The 25,987-nt window shown below is 51.5% G+C and overlaps 10 protein-coding genes across 10 annotated transcripts; 7 read left to right on the forward strand and 3 right to left on the reverse strand.

Moving 5' to 3' along the window:
• Positions 1-292: 292 nt before the first annotated feature.
• N7481_005839 (uncharacterized protein) lies at positions 293-1,731 on the forward strand (the record flags this gene model as incomplete). Its single annotated transcript, XM_057265058.1, has 2 exons — positions 293-334; positions 412-1,731. The coding sequence occupies 2 exons, from the start codon at positions 293-295 to the stop codon at positions 1,729-1,731; spliced, it is 1,362 nt and encodes a 453-aa protein (XP_057122778.1).
• Positions 1,732-2,302: 571 nt separating this feature from the next.
• On the forward strand, positions 2,303-3,457 carry N7481_005840 (RraA family protein; the record flags this gene model as incomplete). The annotated part of the gene is made up of 5 exons (XM_057265059.1): positions 2,303-2,359; positions 2,450-2,537; positions 2,703-3,052; positions 3,129-3,227; positions 3,287-3,457. 5 exons carry the CDS (start codon positions 2,303-2,305, stop codon positions 3,455-3,457), a joined length of 765 nt encoding a protein of 254 aa, XP_057122779.1.
• A 252-nt stretch (positions 3,458-3,709) lies between these two features.
• N7481_005841 (3-ketoacyl-coA thiolase peroxisomal A precursor) lies at positions 3,710-5,148 on the reverse strand (the record flags this gene model as incomplete). Its single annotated transcript, XM_057265060.1, has 5 exons — positions 3,710-4,355; positions 4,429-4,509; positions 4,576-4,712; positions 4,780-5,021; positions 5,139-5,148. The coding sequence occupies 5 exons, from the start codon at positions 5,146-5,148 to the stop codon at positions 3,710-3,712; spliced, it is 1,116 nt and encodes a 371-aa protein (XP_057122780.1).
• A 994-nt stretch (positions 5,149-6,142) lies between these two features.
• Positions 6,143-6,963, forward strand: N7481_005842 (uncharacterized protein; the record flags this gene model as incomplete). The annotated part of the gene is made up of 3 exons (XM_057265061.1): positions 6,143-6,638; positions 6,725-6,786; positions 6,874-6,963. 3 exons carry the CDS (start codon positions 6,143-6,145, stop codon positions 6,961-6,963), a joined length of 648 nt encoding a protein of 215 aa, XP_057122781.1.
• Positions 6,964-7,594: 631 nt separating this feature from the next.
• On the reverse strand, positions 7,595-10,315 carry N7481_005843 (uncharacterized protein; the record flags this gene model as incomplete). The annotated part of the gene is made up of 4 exons (XM_057265062.1): positions 7,595-8,115; positions 8,148-8,575; positions 8,631-9,199; positions 9,254-10,315. The coding sequence occupies 4 exons, from the start codon at positions 10,313-10,315 to the stop codon at positions 7,595-7,597; spliced, it is 2,580 nt and encodes an 859-aa protein (XP_057122782.1).
• Positions 10,316-11,817: 1,502 nt separating this feature from the next.
• Positions 11,818-13,678, forward strand: N7481_005844 (NRAMP family metal ion transporter; the record flags this gene model as incomplete). The annotated part of the gene is made up of 3 exons (XM_057265063.1): positions 11,818-12,459; positions 12,517-12,788; positions 12,865-13,678. 3 exons carry the CDS (start codon positions 11,818-11,820, stop codon positions 13,676-13,678), a joined length of 1,728 nt encoding a protein of 575 aa, XP_057122783.1.
• Positions 13,679-14,051: 373 nt separating this feature from the next.
• On the reverse strand, positions 14,052-14,771 carry N7481_005845 (putative SNF7 family protein (Cta1); the record flags this gene model as incomplete). The annotated part of the gene is given in 3 exon segments (XM_057265064.1): positions 14,052-14,389; positions 14,403-14,637; positions 14,706-14,771. The coding sequence occupies 3 exon segments, from the start codon at positions 14,769-14,771 to the stop codon at positions 14,052-14,054; spliced, it is 639 nt and encodes a 212-aa protein (XP_057122784.1).
• Positions 14,772-16,495: 1,724 nt separating this feature from the next.
• Positions 16,496-20,434, forward strand: N7481_005846 (uncharacterized protein; the record flags this gene model as incomplete). Its single annotated transcript, XM_057265065.1, has 4 exons — positions 16,496-17,051; positions 17,083-18,488; positions 18,544-19,221; positions 19,754-20,434. The coding sequence occupies 4 exons, from the start codon at positions 16,496-16,498 to the stop codon at positions 20,432-20,434; spliced, it is 3,321 nt and encodes a 1,106-aa protein (XP_057122785.1).
• Positions 20,435-21,123: 689 nt separating this feature from the next.
• N7481_005847 (SET domain protein) lies at positions 21,124-23,360 on the forward strand (the record flags this gene model as incomplete). The annotated part of the gene is made up of 4 exons (XM_057265066.1): positions 21,124-21,140; positions 21,230-21,781; positions 21,854-22,113; positions 22,171-23,360. The coding sequence occupies 4 exons, from the start codon at positions 21,124-21,126 to the stop codon at positions 23,358-23,360; spliced, it is 2,019 nt and encodes a 672-aa protein (XP_057122786.1).
• Positions 23,361-23,891: 531 nt separating this feature from the next.
• On the forward strand, positions 23,892-25,569 carry N7481_005848 (NADH-quinone oxidoreductase subunit NuoF; the record flags this gene model as incomplete). Its single annotated transcript, XM_057265067.1, has 3 exons — positions 23,892-24,149; positions 24,247-24,318; positions 24,412-25,569. 3 exons carry the CDS (start codon positions 23,892-23,894, stop codon positions 25,567-25,569), a joined length of 1,488 nt encoding a protein of 495 aa, XP_057122787.1.
• Positions 25,570-25,987: the final 418 nt, after the last annotated feature.

Raw genomic sequence — 25,987 nt, forward strand, 5'->3', positions numbered from 1 at the left:
GAAATCTGATAGATCGACGGAGTACGTCGGAAGCGCGGGGGCGCTAAATGACCAGGGTTTCAGGTGACGAAACAACGAAGATTGGGCTGCTCGACGCCCTGCGAGGCTCGCCTGCCTGCGCCCGACCACACAGACACTAGCTGCAACCTGTGCTTCTTGTATCTTTCACTTCATGAATTCGGATACTTCCTTGCTCCATCCCGCAGACTATCCCTGTTAACTTGCTGGTTTTGCGGTTAATCTCAGTGATTTTCTTATCGAGATGTGATCAGTTGATGTTGAACTACTAGTCATGGCATCCTGGCCGGGTACCCCACGGAGCCATTCTGCATTGGTAAGCTTAATCGCTATCGTTCTCGGCATAGATACGTATGCTGTTCGTTGACTTATATTCACGATTTCATACTGTAGGCGTCATTTGCTGGAGATATATGGGAAGATACTAGGAGCGAGATCTACTACGCTGCCAGGTTATCACCTATGTTGCAACCAGAAGAGGACTGCCCAGTATGGATGTCCCCAGTCTCAACAGCAACCGACACCTTGCAACCAAACTCCCGTTGGATATCCGAGGACTCTCCTCCCAAAACTACATCAACTGTCCCGCTATATGGATACCCTGCCGAAGAGGTCATTGAAAGTGACCCAGATTTGAACCCGAGAGTTCAGAGCATCCACGAAACACAGCCTTGCCTATCTTCAACCTCATCCCAACAATTCCACCTCCCCTATGATTTGCCAGTGCATATACGAGATAACGACGTTCATCTAGCAACCGTATTAGATAAAGTTGCCGCCATCCAGGAAAATGTCTCCATCCAACGATCTCATGCCAGGAATCTCCGCACTGCACTTCGACACAAACGGGAACAAGAGGATAAGGCTCGACTAGCCCTCCGGAATAACCTCAATTCTACCAGGCCCGACGAGGTGGATGCAAAAGTTGCGAGGATAAACCAGAGTATCGAGAACCTACAGGCAGCCACAGCGTCCTATCTAGGGCTGGAAACTGAATACCAAATGGTAGAAGATGGATTAGAGCAGAAAGAACAAGATCTAGATAAGCACATGGCAGAGCTTACTGGTATCCTGCGCAAAGAGGCTACCCTCCTGGCCCAAGAGCAGCATGACATCGATATCCATTCCGAGTCCGACTCACCAGTGCACCGCAATATACCGAGTCTCAACGAGCTTAACCCAGGCGAGACGGAATACATGAAAATAATTGATCAACAGAAGTTCCGCGGGCAGAATGCTATACCCCTCAACAATAACGCGCAGCTGTTCCTTGAACAGTATGAAGACGAAAGAAACGACATTGAGGAGGAATTAAATGAAACACGTCTTCGACTCGAGAATCATCCTGGGCGCAAAATGTCTCATGAAGATACCGTCATAGTCACAGACGATGAATGGCGGGATTTGTTGAGGGAGTATCTCCCTGATTACTCCAAAGATCAACCATCTCCAGATCCACTGCGTGCATCTAAATTGGATGATCGCTCGCCATTTTTTGAAACGGCACGCCCTCTTCCATTAAATAAGTCTAATTTTGTTAACCATTGGCTTCTCTATCGACTGCGTCATTCTGCGATCGAAATTTTACAGTTTAAGTCTCAACCTGAGCTAGTTGACTTGATGGAAAAGGGTTGGGATGGGGATCGTATCAGTCAGATGGCTATGAGGCTATGGTATGAAGATGGGACGACAAAGGTAGAGACGGCCAGTTAGCACCTCAGGTGCTAGGGAGGATTGATACTATTAGTACTATGTATAAAGCTCGCCGCTGGCTGTTTCCATGGAATTAAAGGATGTACATTTGACATCATTTCAACTCTTCAAATCTCTGCATAGTTAGTTATAAACTTGAATTTTGGGAAACAACATACGGGCCGCCTCGGACTATCTTCTCCACTAGTATTTTCCACCACCTCTGTTGAATATCAGTTACCTACTTGTTTCTTTGTCACATTCATTAAACTCAGGTAAAGATCTTCTAGGTCACTACACAGATATAAATGTGTCAACATCAAAGTATGGCCCTGGGACAGCCTCCGCTTAGAAGTGGAGAATCGGACCATACAACAGGATATCCTCGGGTGCCATAGGGTGGGCCGATGAAGTCGATTCCGATACCCGGACTAGCGGACATGTGCGCGACTTGATCGGCAATACAATTAAGCCATCTGCTCCAGTTTCCCTTTATAATCTCTTCTGGTGGCATATAGTACTATCGAACGCCCATCTGCACAACCAGATCTTATCCCTTACGTCTTCATCTCCCCGCACCCCGCACCCCGCCATGTCTACCCTCAATGAGCAGCTTGCGACTCTAGTGGAGAAGTACACAGCCTGCGATGTATGACCTGTCTAAGAAGAAATATATGGGCTGCTAGTATGCGCATAACATGCTACAGCTTCATCCGATTCCAGTACCTGAACTGACTAGTACATTGGCCAGATATCAGATGCCCTCCTCAAACTACAAAAGGTGCCAGAGGGCGGTACGGCACGAGCAGGCTATTTGGCTGATCTGAGTACGATTCCCCTTAAATACTTGCTTTACAAGCCTCTCTCCTCCTCCCCCTCTCTCCATCTTGTGAGCAGTAGGATTGAAAGCACGGAGAAAACATAGTCTAGGGCGCAGACCATCGCTCATCACCACCGGATACAAAACACCTCACTAATAATTGAATCAACAGCCCCCTTCTCCCCGATAATCGGCAGAAATGAAACAACGAAGAAGATCGCCGCGCCAGCTACAACTTTTAAGTTCCTTTCGAAGGGAGCCACACCACCGACTATCGCAGCGGAAAACCCCGAAAAGCACGGCTTCCCGCCGGGTAAGCACTGGGTCGACTATGCGGGCGACTTTGCCGCGGCTGACCCGGCGAATGCGGGATCTATCATCGTTATTGAACAACCTGGCGATCAATACTGTGCTGTGACGGGAGGTATAATGGCGACGAGGATGAAAGCGTTGGGCCTTAAGGGTGCTGTTGTTGGGGGTAGAATTCGGGATTTGAGAGAGCTTCAAGCGACGGGGTTGCCGGTTTGTCTTGGATCCTTTTATCTGCGGTGCGAATGAAGGTCAAGGACATGTGGCTAATTGTTTCCATTTTGTATAGATCTGGGCTCGGTCTACGTCGACTGTGGGGACTGGTGCTGAAGCTAAGGCTGTGGCGCGTGATGTGCCTATTTCTATTGGAGGGGTGACTGTATCTCCGGTGGGTGTACTTCGAGTTGTCGGTTTCGAACTGGATAGCTAATGCGTTGTTCTTTCAAGGGTGATATTGTGTTCTGTGATCCATTCGAGGGAGTGGTCGTCATCCCCCGCGACTTGCTTGACCCTGTCCTGGAGCTGATGCCAAAATTGATATCAATGGACGAAAAGGCTATCGAAGCTGTAGCGCAGGGCATGACTGTTACGCAGGCCTTTAAGGATTTCCGCGCTTAATATGAAGCTACTAGTACTGGAAACTTGAAGTGCTTAGGTATACTAATTGCATAGTGTTGGAATTTGAAGCAAGTATCCGCCGGTCCAGTCCGGAGGCAAGTCCTTTGAAGTGTGGAAATATACATGAAATTTCAATCAATCTCTCGTGGTATCCTCAGAGGTATTCAATACATATAAGAATTCGTGCAGGTAGAAGAAAGAGAAGAAAAAAAGTCGCTGTGCAGAATACAAGAAAAGAAGATGCGCCTTATTTTACTCGGCAACCCAGACAGCGGCCATGCCCATACCGGTACCAACACACATGGAGGTGACACCGACCTTCTTGTTTGTGCGGTGGAGCTCAGTCAGAAGGGTGCTGACCTGGCGGGAACCGGTGCAGCCAAGAGGGTGACCGAAGGCAATGGCACCACCCTTGGGGTTGATCTTCTCCTGGGGCAGGCCAAGCTCGTTGACACACCACACGCACTGGGAGGCGAAAGCCTCGTTGATCTCGTAGATGTCGACATCATCCTTGGTGATACCGGCCTTCTCGAGGGCAAGGGGAATAGAAGCCCAGGGGCCGACACCCATGAGCAGGGGCTTGACACCGACAACGCTGGCAGAAACGTACTTGCCGATGATCTTCTGGCCGAGGCGCTCGGCGGTGGAGCGCTTCATGAGCAGGACGGCGGCAGCACCGTCGGAGATCTGAGAGGCGTTACCGGCGTGAATAGAGCCGTCCTTGGCGAAAGCAGGGCGGATCTTGCCCAGAGATTCGGCGGTGATGCCCTCACGGATTCCATCATCAGCCTTAACTGTGATGGTCTTCTCCTCGCCAGTCTTGGGGTCGGTCCACTTGACATCAAGGGGGGGCGATCTCCTCGTTGAAGAGGCCAGCCTTCTGGGCCTTGAGGGCCTTCTGGTAGGAAGAAGCAGCGAAAGAGTCCTGCGCGGCACGAGTGACACCGCGGTCCTTGGCCATATCCTCGGACAGAACACCCATGGGGACCTTGCAGTTGGCGGACTCGGGGTGAGACTCAAGGAGCTCAGAGAACTCAGTGACGGCACCGGGGCTGTTTCAAAATAATCGTTAGCTGGTTGGACACAGGAACAAATTGTGATAATATAGGTTTACTCACCCGTACTGGGAGGACATGCTCTCAACACCGGCACCGATACCAACATCGATCATGCCAGACTGAACAGCATTGGCAATATCAACGATGGCCTGAAGACCACTAGAGCACTGACGGTTCAGACTCTTGACGGCAGCAGTCTCGGGGAAACCAGCAACGAGAGCTGCGGCACGGAACTCGGTCGCACCACCACCGGGGGGGCAGGACGGAGCCGACAGCAATATCCTCGACGACCTTGGGGTCGATACCACTCTTGTTGATCACGGCCTTGAAGACACCGGCTAGCAGGTCGGCGGCGGCAGTGTCCTTGAAGCCACCCTTTCCACCCTTGGTAAGGGCAGTGCGCAGAGCACAGGTCACGACAATGTCATCGGGGTGTTTCTCGGTGATGCCGGCGGCTCCCTTCTTGCCACCGAAGTGGGAGGAGACTTGGTTCAGGCGTTGCTGAGCTGAAGAAAATATTTAGCTCATGAATCTCTCTCGACAGTCGAGCTCAAATGCCCGGTAAAAACATGTAGATGCTCTGCTGTATCTTTTTTGCTGACCGCTGACATAGAAGTACATACCGGAAGACATGACGTCAATATGGGAAGAGGTCTGAGGGGTGTATGGGGAAAATGAATGAGAAAGGGGAAAACACCACGGGGTAGGATGAAAAGTGGTCCACGAAATCTGGGGAGGTGTCTCTCTCTTTTAAAGCAGACGTGGATCCGGTGGTATTTCCCTTGTTCGAAGGACATCCGCCGCATACTGAACGCCGTGCTGAGCCGAGGCTCCCGCATCATTGTTGTTCCGGGTCAAAGTCACGGGATCGGCGCCCCATATTGAGTGATCCCCGACATGTGAACATGTGAAAATGCCAGTCCCCTACGCAGTACATATCAGATGAACGTGAACGTGAAAGTCAAGGCTACCCGGCTCACCATATTAACAGCCAGACGTCATATGGATCTCTGTTGATCCCGCTTGACCCGACCAACCCGCACAGGGCCGGTACCTCTCGGCATCCCAGCTCTATGCTGATATCTTGAATGTGATACTACTCACAAGCAGCCTTGGTCTCTACTCGGGATGTTAACTGTGGAGACATTGGCGCCCTGCCGATGATTTAACTCCGCAGATATTCCATTTCGCTCTGGTACCTCTCGTCTGCTTGTGCACATACTAATTCCGCCCGCATAGCAGCACCATGACATATAGTACTAGTAGCTATCACAGTGCCAGATACATATCGGGCCAGTACTAGTACTAACACTACTCGTACTACTAGATACAACGCGAATTGAAAGATTCCTGCAAGTGGATAGCAAACTAGCTAAAACCAATGAATATCTAAACACTGGCAAAAATTTATGATAAATAATTAATCACTCCCATTTAATGCTCCGAGGACTCTGCACTGCATAAAGACTGCCCAGGTGTCGACGGGAGTGGAGCAAGCGGAGCCCGGCGGTCAAATTATCCAATTTCTCGCCCGATCAACCTCCGCACTCCAGCAACTCCAATTACCACTGGCACCTGGACATCCTCAATCCTCGCCCACCCCAGCTTACCACTGCATTTATACCCGATGATCCGACAATTATTCAGCGCTGCTGGTACAGCAGCGCGATCCAGCTGCTCGATCCCACGCGCAACCCTCCAGGGCCAAACCATCCAGCTATCAACATGGCTCCAAGCTGTACGATCCCGAAACCAAATCCTCCACCACCAAAGCAAGAAGCGCATCCTAACAATAATTTCCACGATACAGAAAACCCCTCTCAACACATCTACCCGCCTCTTCTCCACGACACCCGCATCGCGCTTCACACTCACCACCCAAAAATCCTCCTCGCCCTTCCGCCTCTCCTCCGACAACCACACACACGAACACTCTCCCTCCAACGACGACGCCTATTACAGCCCCCACAAGCCCAAGCGCCAATGGCCACCGGATATGTCCAAGCTCTCGCCCAAACACCAGTTCCGCCTTGAGCGCAAGTATCGCCGGCGCGCGGCGCTGAAGTATGCGCGACCTAAGTTTATTAAAACTGTGACCTTGGTGCAGTGGGGTGTTATCGGGTGTGAGTATTGTATTCTTTTAATAGACATTCCATCCTGTCCCATATTCAGGAAATCAAGATTGGTTGCTGATAGCCTTAATTTATAGTTGTCGTGATTTACGCAGTGCTGTTTATGAATTGGGATACCAGGGATACGCCTTTCGATGGGGTGAGTTTTTTTTTATCTGTGATCATCCGGGAAATTGCGCTGGAGTCTGTCTGACCTGTGAGCTAACTCGTGAATTTTTTTTTTTAGCTTCGAGAGAACTTCTTCTCTGGGTTGCAGGGCGTTTTCTCCACTCCCACCCCTCCTGGTCCTGTCAAGAAGGCGAACGAGAACAATTGAAGATAAATACGAAGCGCATTACCGAACTGTCATGTCATTGTGCTTTTTGTACATTATTGGTCATTTGTTGTACTGTACAATATAACTACAATATACCGGAGCTCTTATAGCCTAACCACCAAACAAACCATTTAGTGTATCAGTGAATGATCATTCAATTCTCATTTCTGTCATCGATCAAATATCATGAGCAAATCCAGTCCGAACAGCAGGCGTCGCTATACCGCGAAGAGGAACGAAGAACAGAGTTTAAAAAAATAACATGGACACAGGACTCTGCCTCCTCCTCTCCCCGCCACCTGCACCGTAACTCGACTTCATTACATCATGTCTTTCCAGGAGCAAAAGAAGAACTCTCCGGATAATTGAATATGCAACTCCCAACAACACCAGTAATGCCAACGCCAGAGGTAAAAAAGAAGAGATTTCCAAAAGAGAACTCCGACAGCGAAACAAACGAGTCAGCAAGAAGCTGGCACCGTACGTAAGCACTGTAAAGGTGAAAGACAAACCCTCAAAAACGCCGATCATGAAACATGAGGAGAAAAGCAAAAAAATGGGTAGGAAAAACACAAGGAAAGAAGTGAAAAAAAAAGATCTTGTCAGTAGGATGTTGTATCCTATCCGACGTTCAAAGCCAGCTGCGCAAGTCACTCGAAGGTGTTTCAGGACCGGCAGGTGGTCGGCTCATGGGAAAATCGAGCGCAAGCTCTAGCTTAGGAGGCTTTTCCTCCAGCGCACCCTTCTTGGGGCTGCCCGGGGCTTTCTTGGGGGACTTAGTAGGAGACCCAGGGTCACCGCCACGAGGAGGGCCCTCACGGACGGCAATGTAGGGCCAGCCATCTGCAGCTGCGGCAGCGACCCAGGTGCGAAGACATTCGTGCACGGCTGAATAGAACTTCTCTTTGCAGGTGCGCAGGTTGCCGCCCATCACCTTCTCGAAGCCAGAGGCTCGTAGCTCGTCGCGGAGCTGGTTGCGCTCATCAACTGTGGGTAGGGAGGCGATCATGCCATTCAGCAGGTCGAGATGCGCGGCAAGGTAGTTTGTCGCATCCCATTCTACGCCTCCGACGTATGGAGCGGCGGGAACAGGGGGGGGCGAGCGGACGGGAAGTGACGTTGGTAGTACGGGGTAGTCTCTGCCGAGGTGTTCTTCTCTGTAAAGGGGTCTTCCATTTGGGAACCTCCCTTGGGGAGGGGGATGACATTCAGGTGGTGCAGGAAGATCCAGAAGACTTCTTTGGTCACATTTGTGACCTCCTTGCACCAGACACGATAAGGTCGTGACTGGTATATATTCGCAATGAAGGCAACGGGTTGACTTTCGTCTTCTGGAGATGGGTCGCGTAGGTAGGAGAGGATGCGTTTGGCACGCGTTCCGGGGGTTTCGCCTGGGGCAAGGGCCGAGAGTTGAGTGAACAAGAGGTTGATGATGATGCCTCGAGTTGTAAACTCGCTCGGTCCCTTTTTATCCTCGCCAAACAGCATCTTTAAAAGAGCGGGGAAGAGCTCGGCCTCGATCCTGGTGAGATGCGCCAGTGCAATAGAGGTAGTGCAGAGTGCCTTCAGGCAGAGCAACGCTTCGTGGAGAAGGGTGTCCTCGTGATCCTCACTGTATCCAATATCAGTAAGTGTCTAACATGTCATCTTGATAGAGAAATTCTTACCGCCACTCCATCTTCATGATGCGGTATACCAACTGCACAATCTCATCCATGCCTCCCTCTATGATGAAGCCATTGACCCAAGCGACAGTCTCATTTCGGAGCAAAAGGCGGAGCTTGTGAATCTTACCTACCTCAATCATCTCTGGCTTCTGGATTTCTCGCAGATAATGCACAAAGTCAGATGGATCCGCGGCAGTGTCTACCGCCGCGGCATCAGTGAGAGAGGCCGTTGACCCAGCTGCCGAGAGAGTGGTGTAGACGCCAACGGGTTGAGAAAGGTCAACCGATCGGGGACGATGAAAGCTACTTCCACTCTCAGGCCGAACCTTCTTCCCAGGGGATGAGGGTCCGCGACCAAAGGCAAAGCCACGGCTTCTGGAGCGAGAGCGAGAACCCCTGCGGTCTTGAGAATCTTTTGTCTCGTTACCACGACCCCGACGGCTATCGGCCGTACCCGCGCTGTGAGGCGTGCCGTTCTCAGTTCTGTCTTTCTGGATGAAGTCGGCCTTGATGTTGGTATCGAGGGACCGCATCTTGTCCCGCATGTTATGGGGAATGTTTCTCGCATCCTAAAGACGTGTGAGTATCTTTATTGTAAGACGGCGAGATCTCGGAGCACCAACCAGTAGTTTCTCGAACTCGCTTTCGAGGTCTTTGGAATCCAGATGTTTGTGAACGTCGACGTCTTTTTCCTTTGCATTGAATGCAGAGATGGCTGCTTGGACCCGAGACAGCTTCTTGGGACTTGGCTGCTCTTGCGGTCTCGCAGGCGATTCTGGGGCAGACATCTTTCTCGACCTCTCGAGTCTTGGTCCCCTTGAGGACGCTGTGTCGACCTTCTCCATGGCATAACTGTCCCGCGATTGCTCGCGTTGGATGGTTCCCATGAGATCCTTCAGTTTTCTGTTACCCTGGAGACAATCGGACTTGGGCCGGGGCTTCGCTTCCCCAGCTCTAGCGAGGGACGGCTGGTGGTAATCATAGAAGTTACGTTGTTGAGCCGGGCTATAGCCCTTTGGCGTGTAGAGCGAGACCTCGTCTGCCAGGGTTCGATGTCTATCAGCGTTGGAATTCTGTCGTGCACGAGTCATAGAATCATTGTAGATCGGGGCCGATTGTGGCCAAACTGGAGATGGCATCGGGGAGGGCATATTCAAGTTGTCAATGAGATCGGTCGGACTGCGGTTTTCTTTCTCGCGGCTCTGCTTGGAGCCGTCACCTTTGCGTCCTCGCTGGGACCGCTTCAGGATCGCCGACAGGCTGTTAGTCGACTTAGTCTTCTTTGGTTGCATTTCGTCAGACGCAACACTGTTGGTTTCGTCGGACTTGTCCTTTCCCATGTAGCTTCGCAGAGATTTAAGAGAGACAGCGCTTTTCGTTTTCTTATGTAGAGCACCCTTGCTCCCCTTGCTTCCTATCTTCTGAGCGGGACCGCCGTTATCGCCGGCATCGCGGTTGGGGACGATCTCGGATAGTGGGAGGTGACCAGGGCCTGACGATGGGCCGTTTGCCCAGGGGAATGGAACCGATGTTGGTTGTTTGGTCGGTGAGGGTGGAGCCATAGCATCATCGGCGGATTGGTTTCGCTTGTGAGGTTTGGACATGATGGTCCGGAAGACCGAAGATCGAGCCGGGGGACGATTGGCATCATCAAAGATCTGAGGGCCGGAGGTACTGAACGCCATTGCTTATCACCTTTGGCCAGCAACTGGGGCGGGTTAGTCGACAGTCAAGATTGGAATGGGTAGGGACAGGTGATACGTACGGGATCGATCAACGTTGAAAACAGAGAACAGCGCGCAAACGGGCACCCGACCGGAGATGGTGATGAAAAGTGAGAAAGAAGGAAGCGAAGAAGAAGAATAGCAAGCGAAGAAATAAATGATGAATGCGAGAAAACAAAATGCAATGCAGAGTGGAATGGTAGAACAGAACAGAAGAAGAAAAAAAGGCTGATGATGGGAAGGAAAACAAAGCGGGCTGCCCCGGGAATTTGAAGCAAGTCTCACAGGTCAGTCGCTGCCGTTGGCAACATCCAGGATGAGAACTCCACTTCACACTCGTCCGGGTCAACTAGTGTGTGAGGCGATCCTCGGGGTTGGTCTTGGGTGCATAGAGTGGGGGAAAGGTAAACATTGGTGCGGGCTGGGAGGTTGCTGGGGGCAACCAGCGTTGGTGGCGGTCAATCGGGTTTGGACCAGTTGGACAAACATGTCATGGTGGAGAGGGGAAAGGGAAACCGAGCTGCAGGATGACTTGGCCGATGCTGATTGTTTCCAGGGTTCGAGTTCAAGTTCTTCAGGGTTGGGCGGGGATCTAGAGTGGTGTGGTGGTGGTGGTGGTGGTGGTGGAAGTAGAAGTAATGTATACTTCTCCCGTGACCGTGACTTTCCTCTACTTCCACCATACTACCACTTCCTACTATATACTACTCACCAAAAGTACTATTGACTACCTAGGTACACTTGAACTACATGAACTAATTACTTTAACACTGACACCGTCTTCCATAACGCCTGAACTTACTTTCCCTGCACCTCGTGGCCCATATTCTGGTCAACATCCCGGAATCAGCTCGTTTATGCAGCATCATGTCGCACAACCAACCCCACCAAGGCGATTGGGCTACAACAACACACTCTACACGTACCCACATACGTGATAACTTGAACCTACTGATGGAGCACTGAGTATATATATCTGCGATCGCGTGGTCTCAGCTTCCAAGGTTGGGGAGACCCACAATCCACCTTGGACTCGGACAGTCCACTCTTTTACCGTTTGCATGCCCCTCTCTTTCCCCAAATGGTTGATCAACGCAATCGTCGATTCACTCCTGCATGGTTTTGAGACACCTCCCCAATCTAGTCCACTCGGCTCGATTTTGTTTGTCTAAATATTTGAAACATAAAACATAATACACAAAACACAATATTGAAGCAAATAAAGCAAAAATTCCGAAGACAAAACTTCTCCTCGGCCAAGCATCACGAAATTCGGGCAGTATCGGACTTCCCAGGGTCCTTCCGTCTATGGTCTTCCTCCGATAAAAGCTTCCCGAGTCTTCACCCGACCACAAGGCACCACTCACCACTCACCACTCTGAACTCCTTAGCCTTCTGCAGCGCACTTGAGACAGGTCGCAAATTACACCGGGACAAACACACACACACACGACACTCATGAAATGAATTGCCCCTCGCGCACCGATGACGATCTAGAGCATCCGGGCTGGAACCAGAACCCTCCGACCTTCAGCCCGGACACCACTACCCGCAGTGACTTCAATGGCATTGCAAATTCCCGCGTCCATCGCAAGAGGCCTGGCAACGATGGTGGTGCAATAGGCGATGACACCATGTCCATTGATTCTCGCCCGCAAAGTTTGAACGAACCTGATCTCGCCACCGAGAAGTCGCCGGGCGGCGAGATGATCGCGGCCTCGGGGTGCCAACCACCCTCGATGACCGGCCGATCACCTCGCCGTCCTTTCAACGAATATCTTTCATCATCCGCTCTGCACTGTGGCCGCAGCCTGGCCAAGTTCGGTCGCTTCATCGGACCCGGCTTCCTGATCGCCGTCGCCTACATCGACCCGGGAAACTATGCCACCGACGTTGCGGCCGGTGCGGAGTTCAAGTATAAACTACTCTTCATCGTTCTCATCTCGAACCTATTTGCCATCCTCCTACAGTCCCTGTGCATTAAACTGGGCACTGTGACTGGCCTGAACTTGGCCGAGAACTGTCGTGAACACCTCCCGCGCTGGCTGACTATCATCCTGTACATCTTCGCGGAAGCTGCCATTATCGCCACGGATATTGCAGAGGTATGTTGCGCTGAATTCGTATGCTGACGTGAACTGTTTTACTGACATGTGATGTAGGTTGTTGGATGCGCGATTGCGTTGAATCTACTTCTAAAGATTCCACTCGTAGCGGGTTGCGCCATTACCTTAGTTGATGTCCTATTTCTTCTCCTTTTCTACCGCCCCGATGGGTCCATGTGGGGGCTACGCCTTTTTGAATTCTTCGTCATGGCCCTGGTCTTGGGAGTCGTTGTCTGCTTTTGCATTCAGCTCTCTCTGATCAAAGACCAATCAGTCGGAGAGGTGTTCCGCGGATATCTCCCATCGTCGGCCATCGTTCAATCGGAAGGGTAAGCCAAACAAGCACTCGATGCACGCAACTCTTCCTTTCAAATTGTTCACTTGACTAATCTGTGATCTATATAGTCTTTATCAGAGTTGTGGTATCCTTGGCGCCACGGTTATGCCCCACTCCCTCTTCCTTGGCAGTGGTGTGGTACAGTCACGCTTGAAGGAATTCGATGTCACAGCAGGCTATGTGGAATCCACCGTGCCTCTAGGGAGTAGTGATGGGGAGGTGGAGTACCGCCCTACCCTACAGGCTATTCGTGGCTGCTTGAAGTACTCAATCATTGAGCTGGCACTATCACTATTTACATTCGCCCTGTTTGTGAACAGTGCCATTCTCATCGTCGCCGGTGCTTCTCTCTACGATGTCCCGGGTGGCGCTGATGCCGATCTATTTGGTATCCACAAACTACTCTCCTCTTCTATCTCGCCAGCTGCCGGCCTGGTTTTCGCCCTGGCACTCCTTCTATCTGGTATCTCAGCTGGTATTGTCTGCACGATGGCTGGCCAGATGGTTAGTGAAGGCATGCTGAAGTGGAGTATTAAGCCATGGGTGCGCAGAGTCATCACCCGCTCTATCAGCATCATCCCCAGTATCATCATTGCCGCAGCTGTTGGCAGAGATGGGCTGGACAAGACCCTCACTGCCAGCCAGGTTGTCCTGAGCGTTATTCTGCCTTTCGTCTCTGCCCCTCTTATTTGGTTTACTTGCTTTAACCGATACATGACTGTGCCCACCGAACGGACCGAGAGCGATGGAGAGGTGTCGGTCGAGCAGGTCTCGATGCGGAACCACATTATCACATCGGTGATTGCAGTCATCGTCTGGATCATTATTGTGGTGATGAACGTGGCTCTCTTGGTGTTGGTGGGCATGGGTAAAGCATCTTGATTGCCCATTGCATAGCGTTGTTCCTTCCTGCACATACATTGCATCTACGTCGCGGTGCTATAGCATCGCTGCAGCGTCTGTTCAGCAAAATTATCGCATCCCAAGGGATTGAACCAGTCCTTGGAAGTGTCACTATGGTTTTATCATGCATATCTAGTCAGCCCTATGCTCTCGCGCTATCGATACGGGTAGTGAGAATCCCATCGCATGAATACAAATAGTTTATCAGATGATATGGTCGTAAATGGGGTAACCCAAGTAAAAAGGAAAAGAAAAGAAGACAGAGAACTCCATAACATCCACTCCACAGGCCCATAGCGCAGGGGTTCCCAAGGGTTATAATAAGAAGATAATTCTTCTATCAATTAACCATTTATCCAAGACCGCCCGCAGCCTCTTTAACCTTCGCCTGTTCAGGTGGCTCATCGATAAACTGTGGCGGAGCAACCTCATCCTGTAAGAAACTCGGCACAGCATCTTCCCCAATAGCCGAGTCGAACATCGATTCTTCGCCGAGAGCCTCGAGTTCCGCATCCAGATCCGCCTCATCCACCTCCTCGGGCAAATCATAGGCCCGCGAGATACTCTCCTGAATCTCATTTCCGACTTCCATCAGATCGGCCATCTCGTCCTGCATCTGCTCGATTTTATCGATGTCGACTTTTCCATATTGTTTCTTCAGTTCCTTGGTTGTGGTCTTCATTGCGTCGACTGTCGTCATGACGTTCTTTTAGATTATCCTGCATCATGCCGGCTTGCTCCATGTTCCAGGATTGTTGGGAGAGCTGGTCGCGCTGGGCCTCGTATTGTTTTCGCCGTTGGAGGATTTTGAGGGCCTTTTGGCGGAGGGCGTTTTTGCCGGGTCCGTCGCGCATTTTGGAGAGCTTGGCTTGGTAGGTGGAGAGTTCGGAGTTTAGGGCGGCGAGTTTGACGTCGATGTTGGATACGCGGTCGTCGACCTGGAGGTTTGGTTTGTTAGGGAGTGCTTTATGGAGGGAATATCCTAGTATGGATCTGGTGTGGTTACCTTGGAGATCGCGCCGTCGAGCGTCGGCTTGGGAGCCGTGCTCTTGGAGCCAAATAGGCGGTTCATTATGAGGGGCGAGATGTGGACGAGGGGTACGAAGGTTGGAGCTGCAGAGACAATGCGGTCTTGGTAGAAGGGGGCAGTCGTGGGTAAATCTTGAAAAGCAAGTAGGAAGCTGAGTCCTGACACCGAGTTTGCTGTTGTTCCCGTTCAGGTCTGATCTGATGCTTACCACCGCACAGCTAGGTAACAACCAACAACCAACAGCCATGCGGAGGCCGACGTCAGTGGGGCCTTGCCGCCTGAGGCAGAAATGTTGGAAGATACGGAGCACGTGATGAGGAGTAAGGCGAGACTTTGAACTATGACCATGACCATGACTATGACTATGACTATGACTATGAGATGTCTTGGGAATACATCACGAGGTAATAGCCTTTAGGCATGATTTATCGAATTGATGTGATATTGGTAGGCTGATTCTCCCTATCTGATTATGCAGCTATACTCATACTGGCGTCACATTGACACTTGACTTGGGCAGTGGATTGGGCACACGTGTGGGACGTGACCAAGAACCAAGTCCCTGGGCACTCCCCTCGTGCGTGTCAATTTCGAGGGGCTCGGGGCTAGATCTGTGCCCACATTATCAATCCAGATGACCGTAATCTGGAACGAATCTGGAACTGGTGGTAAGAGTAAGAGTGTCGGGATCATTCAGTGTGAAGGATTATGACTGAGTTGTAGCCAGCCTGGCTTGGTCTAGGCGAACGGTGAACACTCCAGGGCTGTCGGAGTTAAGCATATCCAGGCTGTCGACAGGAAGGGAGTTGAGAATATAAATGGCTGGAATGGCTGGAATGGCTGGAAGGGATAGGAATATCAACTGTAGATTGTGTAGTAAAAGGGTACTCACTAATTCCTACAATCACCTACGAGTAGCCACTCTCCTATGTCAAATAGTCAGGCTTATCTGGGGGCTGCGATTCCCCCGCGCCCACCCTGGGGCACGCACTCGCAACTCCCGGATGACTGATCTGGTCCGCCCCTGCACTTAATCTACTCTACCTCTCTTACTCCCAGTCCTCTTCACAACCTCATATCTTCTCCCCTTGTTCCTTGATGGACCCGCGGTGAGCCCTTGCATTCCTGCTCGTACTTCCATTTGGCTCCCTTTAAACCTTCTCGGGTGAATTCTCCCACCTCCACCTCCACCTCCTCCTCCTCCACCACCACCAACCAACCCCCCATATCTTTCTCCATCACTCTCTTTGCATTTCGGAGGTACGTTGTGGCGCCTTGCTCCTCTTTCCCAACCTCATCTCAATCTCACTTCACTACTTCACTACCCCCTACAATTTCACCCCCCCCCACCTCATCTCTCCCGCTGGCCCCACAGCATCCTGCCTCGTGAGATCAGATCCGCCTGCGCCGTCGTGCACACCATCCGCTCCGGGGTTGATGCAACCATTCACACTCGATCGCTAACTCCATCTTTAGCGCTAGGTTCGCTTCGGCCTATATCAACTTTCCTGCTTCTATCCTTCCCTCTTTTCGATACTACATTCGGCCTCGACGTGCCCTCCCCCCCAACGGGCCCTTTCGTGAGCTTTTTGTGTGCGTGTGGATTTCCCGGCGTATCGCGCTCCCGGTGAACTTCCTCACCCCACCACTTCCACTCTGCCGAATCCCTTTCTAGTGTACCATAGCCCGCTCCGTTACGACACCTCGGAGATTGACGACTCGAAAAGACTTCTCATGAATCGCTCTGCCTAGCTATATACTCCATCATGTTCTGGCGTTTTGGGGGATATGCAAGTATCTCCACCATCGATACCCTTCTCGACAAGCCCGAGGTGACCCTCGAGGACCTGCTGGATGAGCCGGAGATCATCCAAGAGCTGAAACAGCATAATACGAAACTGATCGAATACCTGCGCGAGGACCATGTTTTGAAACGGCTTATGGACTACGTGACCGCACCGAGCCTGGTAAAAGACGACGAAGAAAATGACGATGATACCAACGAAAAGGAGTCTTCTAAGGAGCCCTCCAAGGATGCCGGTGCGGAGGCCACATTAAATGAACAAACGGATCAGGAAGACAATGGGGACGATGAAGAGAAAGAGTCCGATCCCCTCAAGGATCTCCTGGGCCCAGAGGAACTGGAAAGGGTCGAAAAGAACCGCATCAAGCACGCCTACATCGCCTGCGAGATCCTTTCCTCAGAGACATACTCCATCTTGGAATCAATTATGGAAAGCCCGACCTATTTGCGCGACTTCTGGGGGGTTCTTGCGGCGACCTCCATCCCTAGACTCCCAACAAGCAAGTTATTTCACCAAGGTGAATGAGACACTGTTGGATAAAAAGACAGAGGAGATGTTGGATTTTCTTAAGTCATTGGATGGAATTGTTCCTTCACTCCTACAGCACGTCGATAACCCGATGGTGATGGATCTGTTGTTGAAAATCATCAGCCTTGAGAAAGCCGAGGGAGGCCAAGGAACCGTGGACTGGCTCAAATCCCAAGGCTTGATCCCGACTCTTCTTTCTTTCCTCACGCCAGAATACCCCGGTTCTGTTCAGACCTCCGCTGGTGACTTCTTGAAGGCGATCATCACCATCTCCGCAAACGCAACTCCCAATGACCAATCTTGCATTGGCCCCAACAGCCTGACCCGCCAATTGGTTTCAGCTGAGTGTGTGCAGCAGCTTATTGATGCTATGCTGAAAGGTGGCAATCCGTTGACGGTCGGTGTGGGTATCGTCATTGAGGTTATTCGCAAGAACAACTCCGACTATGACCCCGAGCACCTAGGTGGGCCTGAATCTATGCCTACTCCCTATGACCCAATTTACCTTGGCAATCTCCTCCGTCTATTCGCTCGCCATATCCCCCATTTCATGGAACTAATCAAAAGTTCCAAGCACGCTGTTCATGATGGTACTCAACTGAAGAGTGTCGACCGGGGTAGCCTTAACTCAGCTTGGGGTGGAAAAATTGAGCCCCTTGGCTTTGATCGATTTAAGACTTGCGAGTTGATGGCGGAGCTTCTTCACTGCAGTAACATGGGACTTCTAAATGAGCCTGGCAGTGACGATTATGTCCGAGAGCGCAATGCGGAGCGCGAGAAGTTGATTCGTGAAGGGTTCTTCAATCCCAGTCGAAACGACCATTCCGGTATGGAATACAATGAGACAACGGCGGATTTCACCAATGGCTCTGCCATGGACACTGGGTCACCCGAAGCTCTTCGCCCACGCGCAGGTGAAGAAGAAGGCTTCGAGGACGTTGGGGCTTCTGGTGTTTTGGTCGGCGAGAAGCCTGAAGACAAAGAACAGACCGAAGTCTCTGGTCAGAGCTCTGAGGTAGATACTGAGTCTAATTCGACCGACCAGACGAAGACCGAAACACCAGCAAGCCCCAGTGGTGTTCTTGCGGATCAGGTTTCCGACATCAAGCTCGCAACTGAAGCTCAAAGCGAGGAACAAGTTTCTACGCCAGTCGAGCAAAAGGAGCCCATATCACCCAAACCCGAGGACGTTCCCCCACCACTCTTCTCCCCAAAGAAGCAGCCAGCAGAGCCCGTCTCACAGCCTGCTGAACAAGAAGAGGTCCCCCCTGTTTCCGAACCCGCACAAGAATCCGAGAGGATCAATGATGGCAGTGCTGAAGATCCTGCCGAGCAGTATATTCAGTATGATACTGATGGACAACCTGTTGTTGGCGACTACCTGAAGATTATGTTCGTTGAGAATGAGGTGGTTCCAACGATACTAGTAAGTTATTGACCTTGATCAATTCATCAGGGTGCCGACTCTAACTTATACGCAGGGCTTTTTCTTCCGCTTCCCATGGAACAACTTCCTCCACAATGTTGTTTATGACGTTGTTCAACAAGTCTTCAATGGGCCGATGGAGCGTGGTTATAACAGGGCTCTGGCCATCAATGTCTTTGAGAAAGGGCAAATCACCACTGCAATTATTGAGGGGCAAAAGCGCAGTGATGAAGCGCAGAAAACTAAGCAGATTCGACTTGGCTACATGGGCCATCTTACCCTTGTCGCCGAAGAAGTCGTAAAGTTCAGTGAACGCCATCCCCCTGAACTGCTCTCACGGTCCGTCATGGAGTCGGTCTTGAACCCCGAGTGGATTGACTATGTCGAGCAAACTCTGTCGGAGACCAGGGAACGGGATAACGCGATCCTTGGCGGCGTGCGCCCGGACATGTCTGTCGGATCTCGCCAGACTGTACTCACCTCGGCTAGCTCGAACCAAGGAGGATTCTCAAACTCTTCCGCTCTGGCCGACGCAGGCTTGAACGGTGGTATCGGTGGATCGACATTCCAAGGCTTTGACATCAACTCAGGAAGCGTTTCTGGAGGAGCATTCGGGGCCGGTGGTGGCACATCGCTTCTAAGCGGCTTTGCCAGTTCAAGCGACGATGAAGACGAGGAAATGGAGGACCAGGACGACAACACTATTCATGCCGATCAAGGCGACTCCGAGAATGTGGGTAACCTTTCGATCAACACCTAACGAACACGGCTCGTGACGAACGTGCGCACGATACCTCCCAATACACCTTACCTACCCTTGATAATACCTTTTAAATCATGTCGATTCAATGACTCTGGCAAGACTGGTGCAAGATAGGCAATCGGATCGATCAGGCGGCGAATGACGCTATAACGGCCAGTAGATTGGTTCGATGCGCTTTTCGCTAGAGACACTGATCTTTCCGCTTGCAATCTTTGAGTCATCTCTTCCCTCCCTAGTCTATGATATCTGTCATATTTCAATTGGATCCATCCACTGCATGTACCACGTTTTTGAGATCATGTTTATTGTATTTTCTCTGGGCGGCTCATCGATGACGGAGGAAGCTCACTGTTTTATCGCTCTCTTAAACTCAAACATATTGTGTTGACTGGCGCTGTCTTCCTATTGAGGTGGCGCTTAGCTTCACGAACCCCTGCACCTCCACTGCATTACTGCCCTACCATGAGTTCCAGAAATTTGCGCTAACAATGCTTTTGTCTAGATTTCCGAAAACTCCACCAGCCAACCAATTCCAATTCTACCTCCTCCCCCTGCCCCTCTGAGCCTTGGTCCCTCACGAGCTAGGCGTCAGTTGGCTGCTCGCCTTGCTGCCCAAAAGCAACAGGCGAATGATGATATCGACGAGGATGGCGATGACCACGGCGAAGACGCCAGGACTCGAGACTCTGAGTGGTCCGGAAATCCTTTCGTGATCGCTGGCATTGATGATGACGCGGATGGAGGCGGCTCGGCTTTCCCTAACTCAGACTTTGGATCTAATGCGGATCACACCTTTTCCCCCACATTCCATGACTCGGGCTTTAGCCCTCCCGACTCATTCTCTGACAATTCCTCTGATGAGGATGGAGACGGCCATTCTGAATCCGTGAGGCGGCGAGTCCGTGTCCCGCTGGAGGTCGAAGAAGATGATGACGACGAGATGGGTGAAATGGTCGCACCTACCGCCACTGGGATGATCGACTCGGACGACGAAGATGAGGCTATCATCAACGAGTCTCTCGGCTACTCCAACCACCCGAGCCAGGCCCGGTATGACGGCTTCCGCCGATCACGGGTTGTGAGCGGATCCCACTTTGACGACGACCAGAACGATAGCAGCGACGGCGAGGACGACGGGCTTGTAGAAATCCATGTCCCGGGTCGAAAGTCCTCAACCTCTTAACTAAAGAGGGGCCCAGAGCTAGATGATCTAACAGCACTCGTCAATCTCAAATTTCCATTTCCTTTTCGACCCACTGCCTGCATACTTACGAGACTGCTCGCTGTTTGGGAAAAATCTAGATGAGCGCATTCGATGACTTTGCTTTCGAGGCTTCTCGCTGGGAGGCCTACACCCATACCATGTGGGATTTGTATATATTTTTTCCATCTTTGGTCGAGTCTTTGGGAGTGGATATGCATTTTCATGAGGTGTTTGAGTCTGAACCATCGCATGCACCGAGTGAAGAATCTAACGAGCCCCATGATTCTTGGTCTCTAATTGAGTTGACTTATGCCCTTGTACGATAGTTGTGAGAGAAGATGAATTGATTTAAGTTGCACGCTAAGAGTCGCAAAGAGTTTGGTAAAATTAGATTTACGAGAAAATGACCAAACAGTAGATATAGTACAAACTGAAGTTACCTGGCATTCAAACTTGGAATTTTCGACTGTTAGACCGGGTGGTGGTTTAGATGTTCAAGTTGGCGTGTAGCGGAAAAAAAGTGGGCCGGGCTCATGGATCGCCCACCATCCCGCCAAATCTTTTCGATGATATCACTCTTCGCTCTCGCTTTGCTCAACACGGATCTAAACTGTCATACTATAAAGACTAGCCCGACCAAGAGAGACTGCCTGGTCAAGTATTGAATTATGGCCGCGTCTCAGGAGTGAGTATCCGAGTAGCAACATCGTTTCATGCACTTTTTATATCCCCTCCCACAGCCATAGGAGCAAAAATAGCTAACCTACAAACCAGTCCATCAAATGGTCATTCACTAGAATCACACAAAGAACTAGTGCAGTGGGTCACAAATCATGGCGGCTACATCGCAGATACTGTATTCGTCGCTCAAGACGATACCCGGGGCGTCCACATCCAAGTGAGGACCGACCTGCCGGAAGCCATCAGCAAAGAGACGCGTGTAATCAGCACGCCACTGAATGTGACAATGTCCTACTTCAACGCGATCGACTACACATGTCCCACGGGCTCATTTCCCAGCCACGGCGTCGTATTTCCGAGGGAATTCATCGATGCTGTCGGGAGAGAGGAGACGACGGCGTTTTACCTTATGGGCCAGTTCCTGCGTGGTGAGGAGGGGTTTTGGTTTCCTTATCTGCGGACTTTGCCTCAGCCGGGCCAGTTGACGACGCCTTTATTTTTTGGCGAGCATGATGTCGATTGGCTTCAGGGCACGGGGATCCCGGATGCCTCGGTTTTTAGGTATAAGCATTGGGATAAGAAATTTGACGAGGGGATGTCTAAGCTGGAGGAGCTGGGGGTTGAAGGGTTGGAGATGTTTACTTGGTGAGTTGGGATAGGTGTTTCTCTGACAGTCATATTACTCCAGGTTCAAGGGCTGGGCTGATCGTCATCTAGGGAACTGTACCTGTGGGCATCAACTATTATCACATCGCGGGCGTTCTCCCCCAAAGTCTTGGCCGGGGCTTTAGAGGAGGCTGACCTGCCCGAAGATTCGGTCCCGGTCTTGTTGCCATTGATCGATCTTCCTAACCATCGACCCTTGGCGAAGGTAGAGTGGCGGGCTGGAGATGCAGATGTTGGCTTGCTTGTGCAGGAAAATGTTTCGCCCGGCGAGGAAATTTCCAACAACTACGGACCTCGTAACAATGAGCAGTGTGAGTATTTTCCTCCGGGGTAGATGCATTGGTATTGATAGATCTAACATGGAACAGTGCTGGTGAACTACGGATTCTGTATCCTGAATAACCTTACGGACTACCGTATTGTCAAGCTTGGCCTTCCAGAAGAGAGCCCACTTGGTCAGGCCAAAGCCCGCCAGGCCGAAATGTTCCCAGAGCTGGCCAAGGCCGTTGAAGACCATTACTACATCTTCAACATTTTCTACCCACTGCTGGCACAGGAAAGACCGATGGAACACTCGATTTTCTCACCAGCTCTTTTCAACGCCATAGCAGTCATGCAGGCCAACGAGCGCGAGCGCAGGAAGTTAGAGATTACAGAAACCGACATCTCTATCCCTGGTGGCTACGGCAGCGGACGAAACACATTGGCAGTTCTAGCGCAAATTAGCTTCGAGCTTATTGCGCATATTGCACACCTTCAAGAAACTGCCGAAGACTTGCCAGAACAGCCGTCGAACCTGAAGCAGACTTTTGCGCAAATATATCGCAACGGACAAATTACACTGGATAAGACTGCGTTGATTATTGCGGCGTGGACGATTTCTCGCGCGCGGGAGCATCAACGGGGTGAGGAATGGGAGGATATCAAGGTTCTTCTCCATGAGCATATGCAGAAGATTCCGGCGGATCATTTCTCGCACGATATTATGTCCCGGATTCGTGTGCGTGTGCTGGAGCGACAGTCTCTCCTCCCCAAGAATGGGGAGTTGTTCCGACTGGGAGAGATCTACAGTTTACTTCCAGCTGAGATGCAAGCGCCGAGTCAGCAGTGTTTCGCCCACATCTTGGGCGAGGCTGGTAGCCAGCGCGTCCCTGCCCTTCAAACAGACCCGCAGGCCCTGTTTGCGCTGGTAGTGAATTTATTGGTTGCTACCCGACGCTCACCTCAAGCGCAGTCCCAGCTGTCGTCACGTCTGATTCGGTGGGTGGACTTCCTTCTGAAAGAGTATCCTCTTCAAAGCAGCCCGGAGGATGAATGTAGTGGAGTCCTCGAACAATTGGGGGCATACGTCCAGAACCAGGGCGCACAGTCATGGGCTGAATCTGATGGGGTAACGTGGCTGGATTCGGAGAGCGGGTGGCTGAACTCGAAGTGGCTGCAATGGGCCTGGCGAGTGGTGAAGGGGGAAATGGTATTGATTCCTTTAGATCCGCTGCAGGTATTGACGAACAGCCCAGCGATGCCAAAGCAGGCGGTGCTATATGTACCGCAGGAGTAGTATAGATGGAAACAAGAAAAAACTCAGGCTGTTGGAAGCTTAAACGATTGGCCTATTGGCCACCTGAGTAGGTACAAATTAACTTGATTATGTGCAGGATCTTTCACTTGAACGAAATTGAAAATTCATATAATTACCAAGAGGTTCTTCCTAGAAAATACCTTGATAGAGTACCGCGATGTCGCCTGATACGCACAGGCAGCTGCGCTGGGCAAATGCACGTGATAGCACGGCCCAGATTTGATGCTCCGAGGGCTCACTTTTTACCTCTCTTCAGTCTCGATACTTTCATTCATACTACACATTACTTTCTATCGTTCTGGGTACTTAAACTAACAACGATACTTCTCATCCGAAATAGGAAACCGCCGGAAGGGACACTGAGTCAGCACATCACGTGTCATCACTGTCCAATCAAGCGCCTCGTAAAGGCGGATCGTTCAGCAAGCGCAGGAATTGCCGTGCAGCTTCCCCTTCCTTTCCTCTCCATGACCGCTTGAGACCCGCCATCACACATCGCAATCCGTCATCATGATATCCCGAGCGGCGGCTCCCTCGTCCTCCTCCCTCTCCCAACTCACCACCCGCTCACTCCGCGCCCATGGGGCGGCCGCCCGCTCCTTCGCAACCGTGCAGGAGGCACCCCCAGTCAAGCACCATGGCGGCCTCCAAGACCAGGATCGGATCTTCACCAACCTTTACGGACACCATGGCGCAGACCTGAAGTCGTCAATGAAGTATGGTGATTGGCATCGCACCAAGGATATCGTGCTCAAGGGTCACGACTGGGTGAGTGTCACGACGTTTCCCGTCCACCTCGGGTCAAGGATCGGGTGGACACGGTGAAAGCTGAATTCCAATTGACTGTTCTGACACAATTCTACAGCTCATCTCCGAGATAAAGGCCTCTGGCCTGCGTGGTCGTGGTGGTGCCGGTTTCCCCTCGGGTCTGAAATACGTAAGTGGGATAGGCCGATAGGCTGAGATGTTCTTGAACTCCACGCATTGTGCGGGCAATTGGCTGACAGAGGCTTCGTTTCCTCGATTATAGTCGTTCATGAACTTCAAGGACTGGGACAAGGACCCTCGCCCCCGCTATCTCGTCATCAACGCCGACGAGGGTGAGCCCGGTACCTGCAAGGATCGTGAGATTATGCGCAAGGATCCCCAGAAGCTGATTGAGGGTTGCTTGGTTGTTGGCCGTGCTATGAACGCCAACGCGGCTTACATTTACATTCGTGGCGAGTTCTATCACGAGGCGGCTGTCCTGCAAAAGGCTATCAACGAGGCCTACGCCGCCGGCTACATCGGCAAGAACGCCTGCGGCACCGGTTACGATTTCGACGTTTACATCCACCGCGGAATGGGCGCCTATGTTTGTGGTGAGGAGACCTCCCTCATTGAGTCCATCGAGGGCAAGGCCGGCAAGCCCCGCCTCAAGCCTCCTTTCCCCGCTGCCGTCGGTCTGTTCGGTTGCCCCAGTACCGTCACCAACGTCGAGACCGTGGCTGTCGTTCCCACTATTATCCGCCGCGGACCTAGCTGGTTCTCTTCTTTCGGTCGTGAGCGTAACGCCGGTACCAAGCTGTTCTGTATTTCCGGTCACGTCAACAACCCCGTCACTGTCGAGGAGGAGATGTCCATCTCGCTGCGCGAGCTGATCGAAAAGCACTGTGGAGGTGTCCGTGGTGGCTGGGACAACCTGTATGCCGTCATTCCTGGCGGTTCATCGACCCCCGTTATTCCCAAGTCCGTCGCCGACAACCAGCTTATGGACTTCGACGCCCTCAAGGACTCCCAGAGTGGTCTGGGTACCGCTGCCGTCATCGTCATGGACAAGTCCACTGACATTGTCCGCGCCATCTCCCGCCTCTCGGCCTTCTATCGCCACGAGTCTTGCGGTCAGTGCACTCCTTGCCGTGAGGGCAGCAAGTGGACTCAGCAGATTATGTCCCGTATGGAGACCGGTAACGCCCGCGAGCGTGAGATCGACATGCTCCAGGAGCTCACCAAGCAAGTCGAGGGTCACACTATTTGCGCTCTTGGTGAGGCCTTCGCCTGGCCCATTCAAGGTCTTATCCGTCATTTCCGCCCCGAGCTTGAGGCTCGCATCCGCGAGCACCAGAAGCAGCTCGGCAGTGCCCCCTTCGCTGGTGGCTGGCACCCCGAGAGCCGTGCCGAGGGCAAGCTGATCTCCCCCGGCATGTAAAAAGAAAAGAAAACGAAAAGCCCCCCTCATCCTCCCTCAACCCCATTCCTTGGCGTCTTTCTAAAAAGAAGCAGGAATTGGTCGATATTTTCTACGTCTAGATCTCCGTTAACCCCTCCTACGGGCTGGTAATGATTCTTTCCTGGCCAGTGGAGGTGGTTGTCTCCATATTTCCTTTACTCCGTTTGATCCCCTTCCTGTCGCGTCTAGGTTATTTCCCTTTCATGTACAGTCGATAGCAATTCATGCATTTTAACATGTTCAACCTGTTTCGCCGTACGGTCCGAGTTGTAGTTGTAATTCCTTCGAATACAACCTTTCTCTGTTCTATCCATCTCGGTTAAAGTCACCTGCTTGTCCAATAACATCAAATATGCCCGTTACCTAGTAGGATTATATCAGTCTCCAGCTTCCTCCA

This window comes from Penicillium waksmanii (genome assembly GCF_028829765.1).
Source record: "Penicillium waksmanii strain IBT 27052 chromosome Unknown utg000005l:1.0-5232799.0:1.0-5237142.0, whole genome shotgun sequence".
Classification (NCBI taxonomy): Eukaryota; Fungi; Ascomycota; class Eurotiomycetes; order Eurotiales; family Aspergillaceae; genus Penicillium; species Penicillium waksmanii.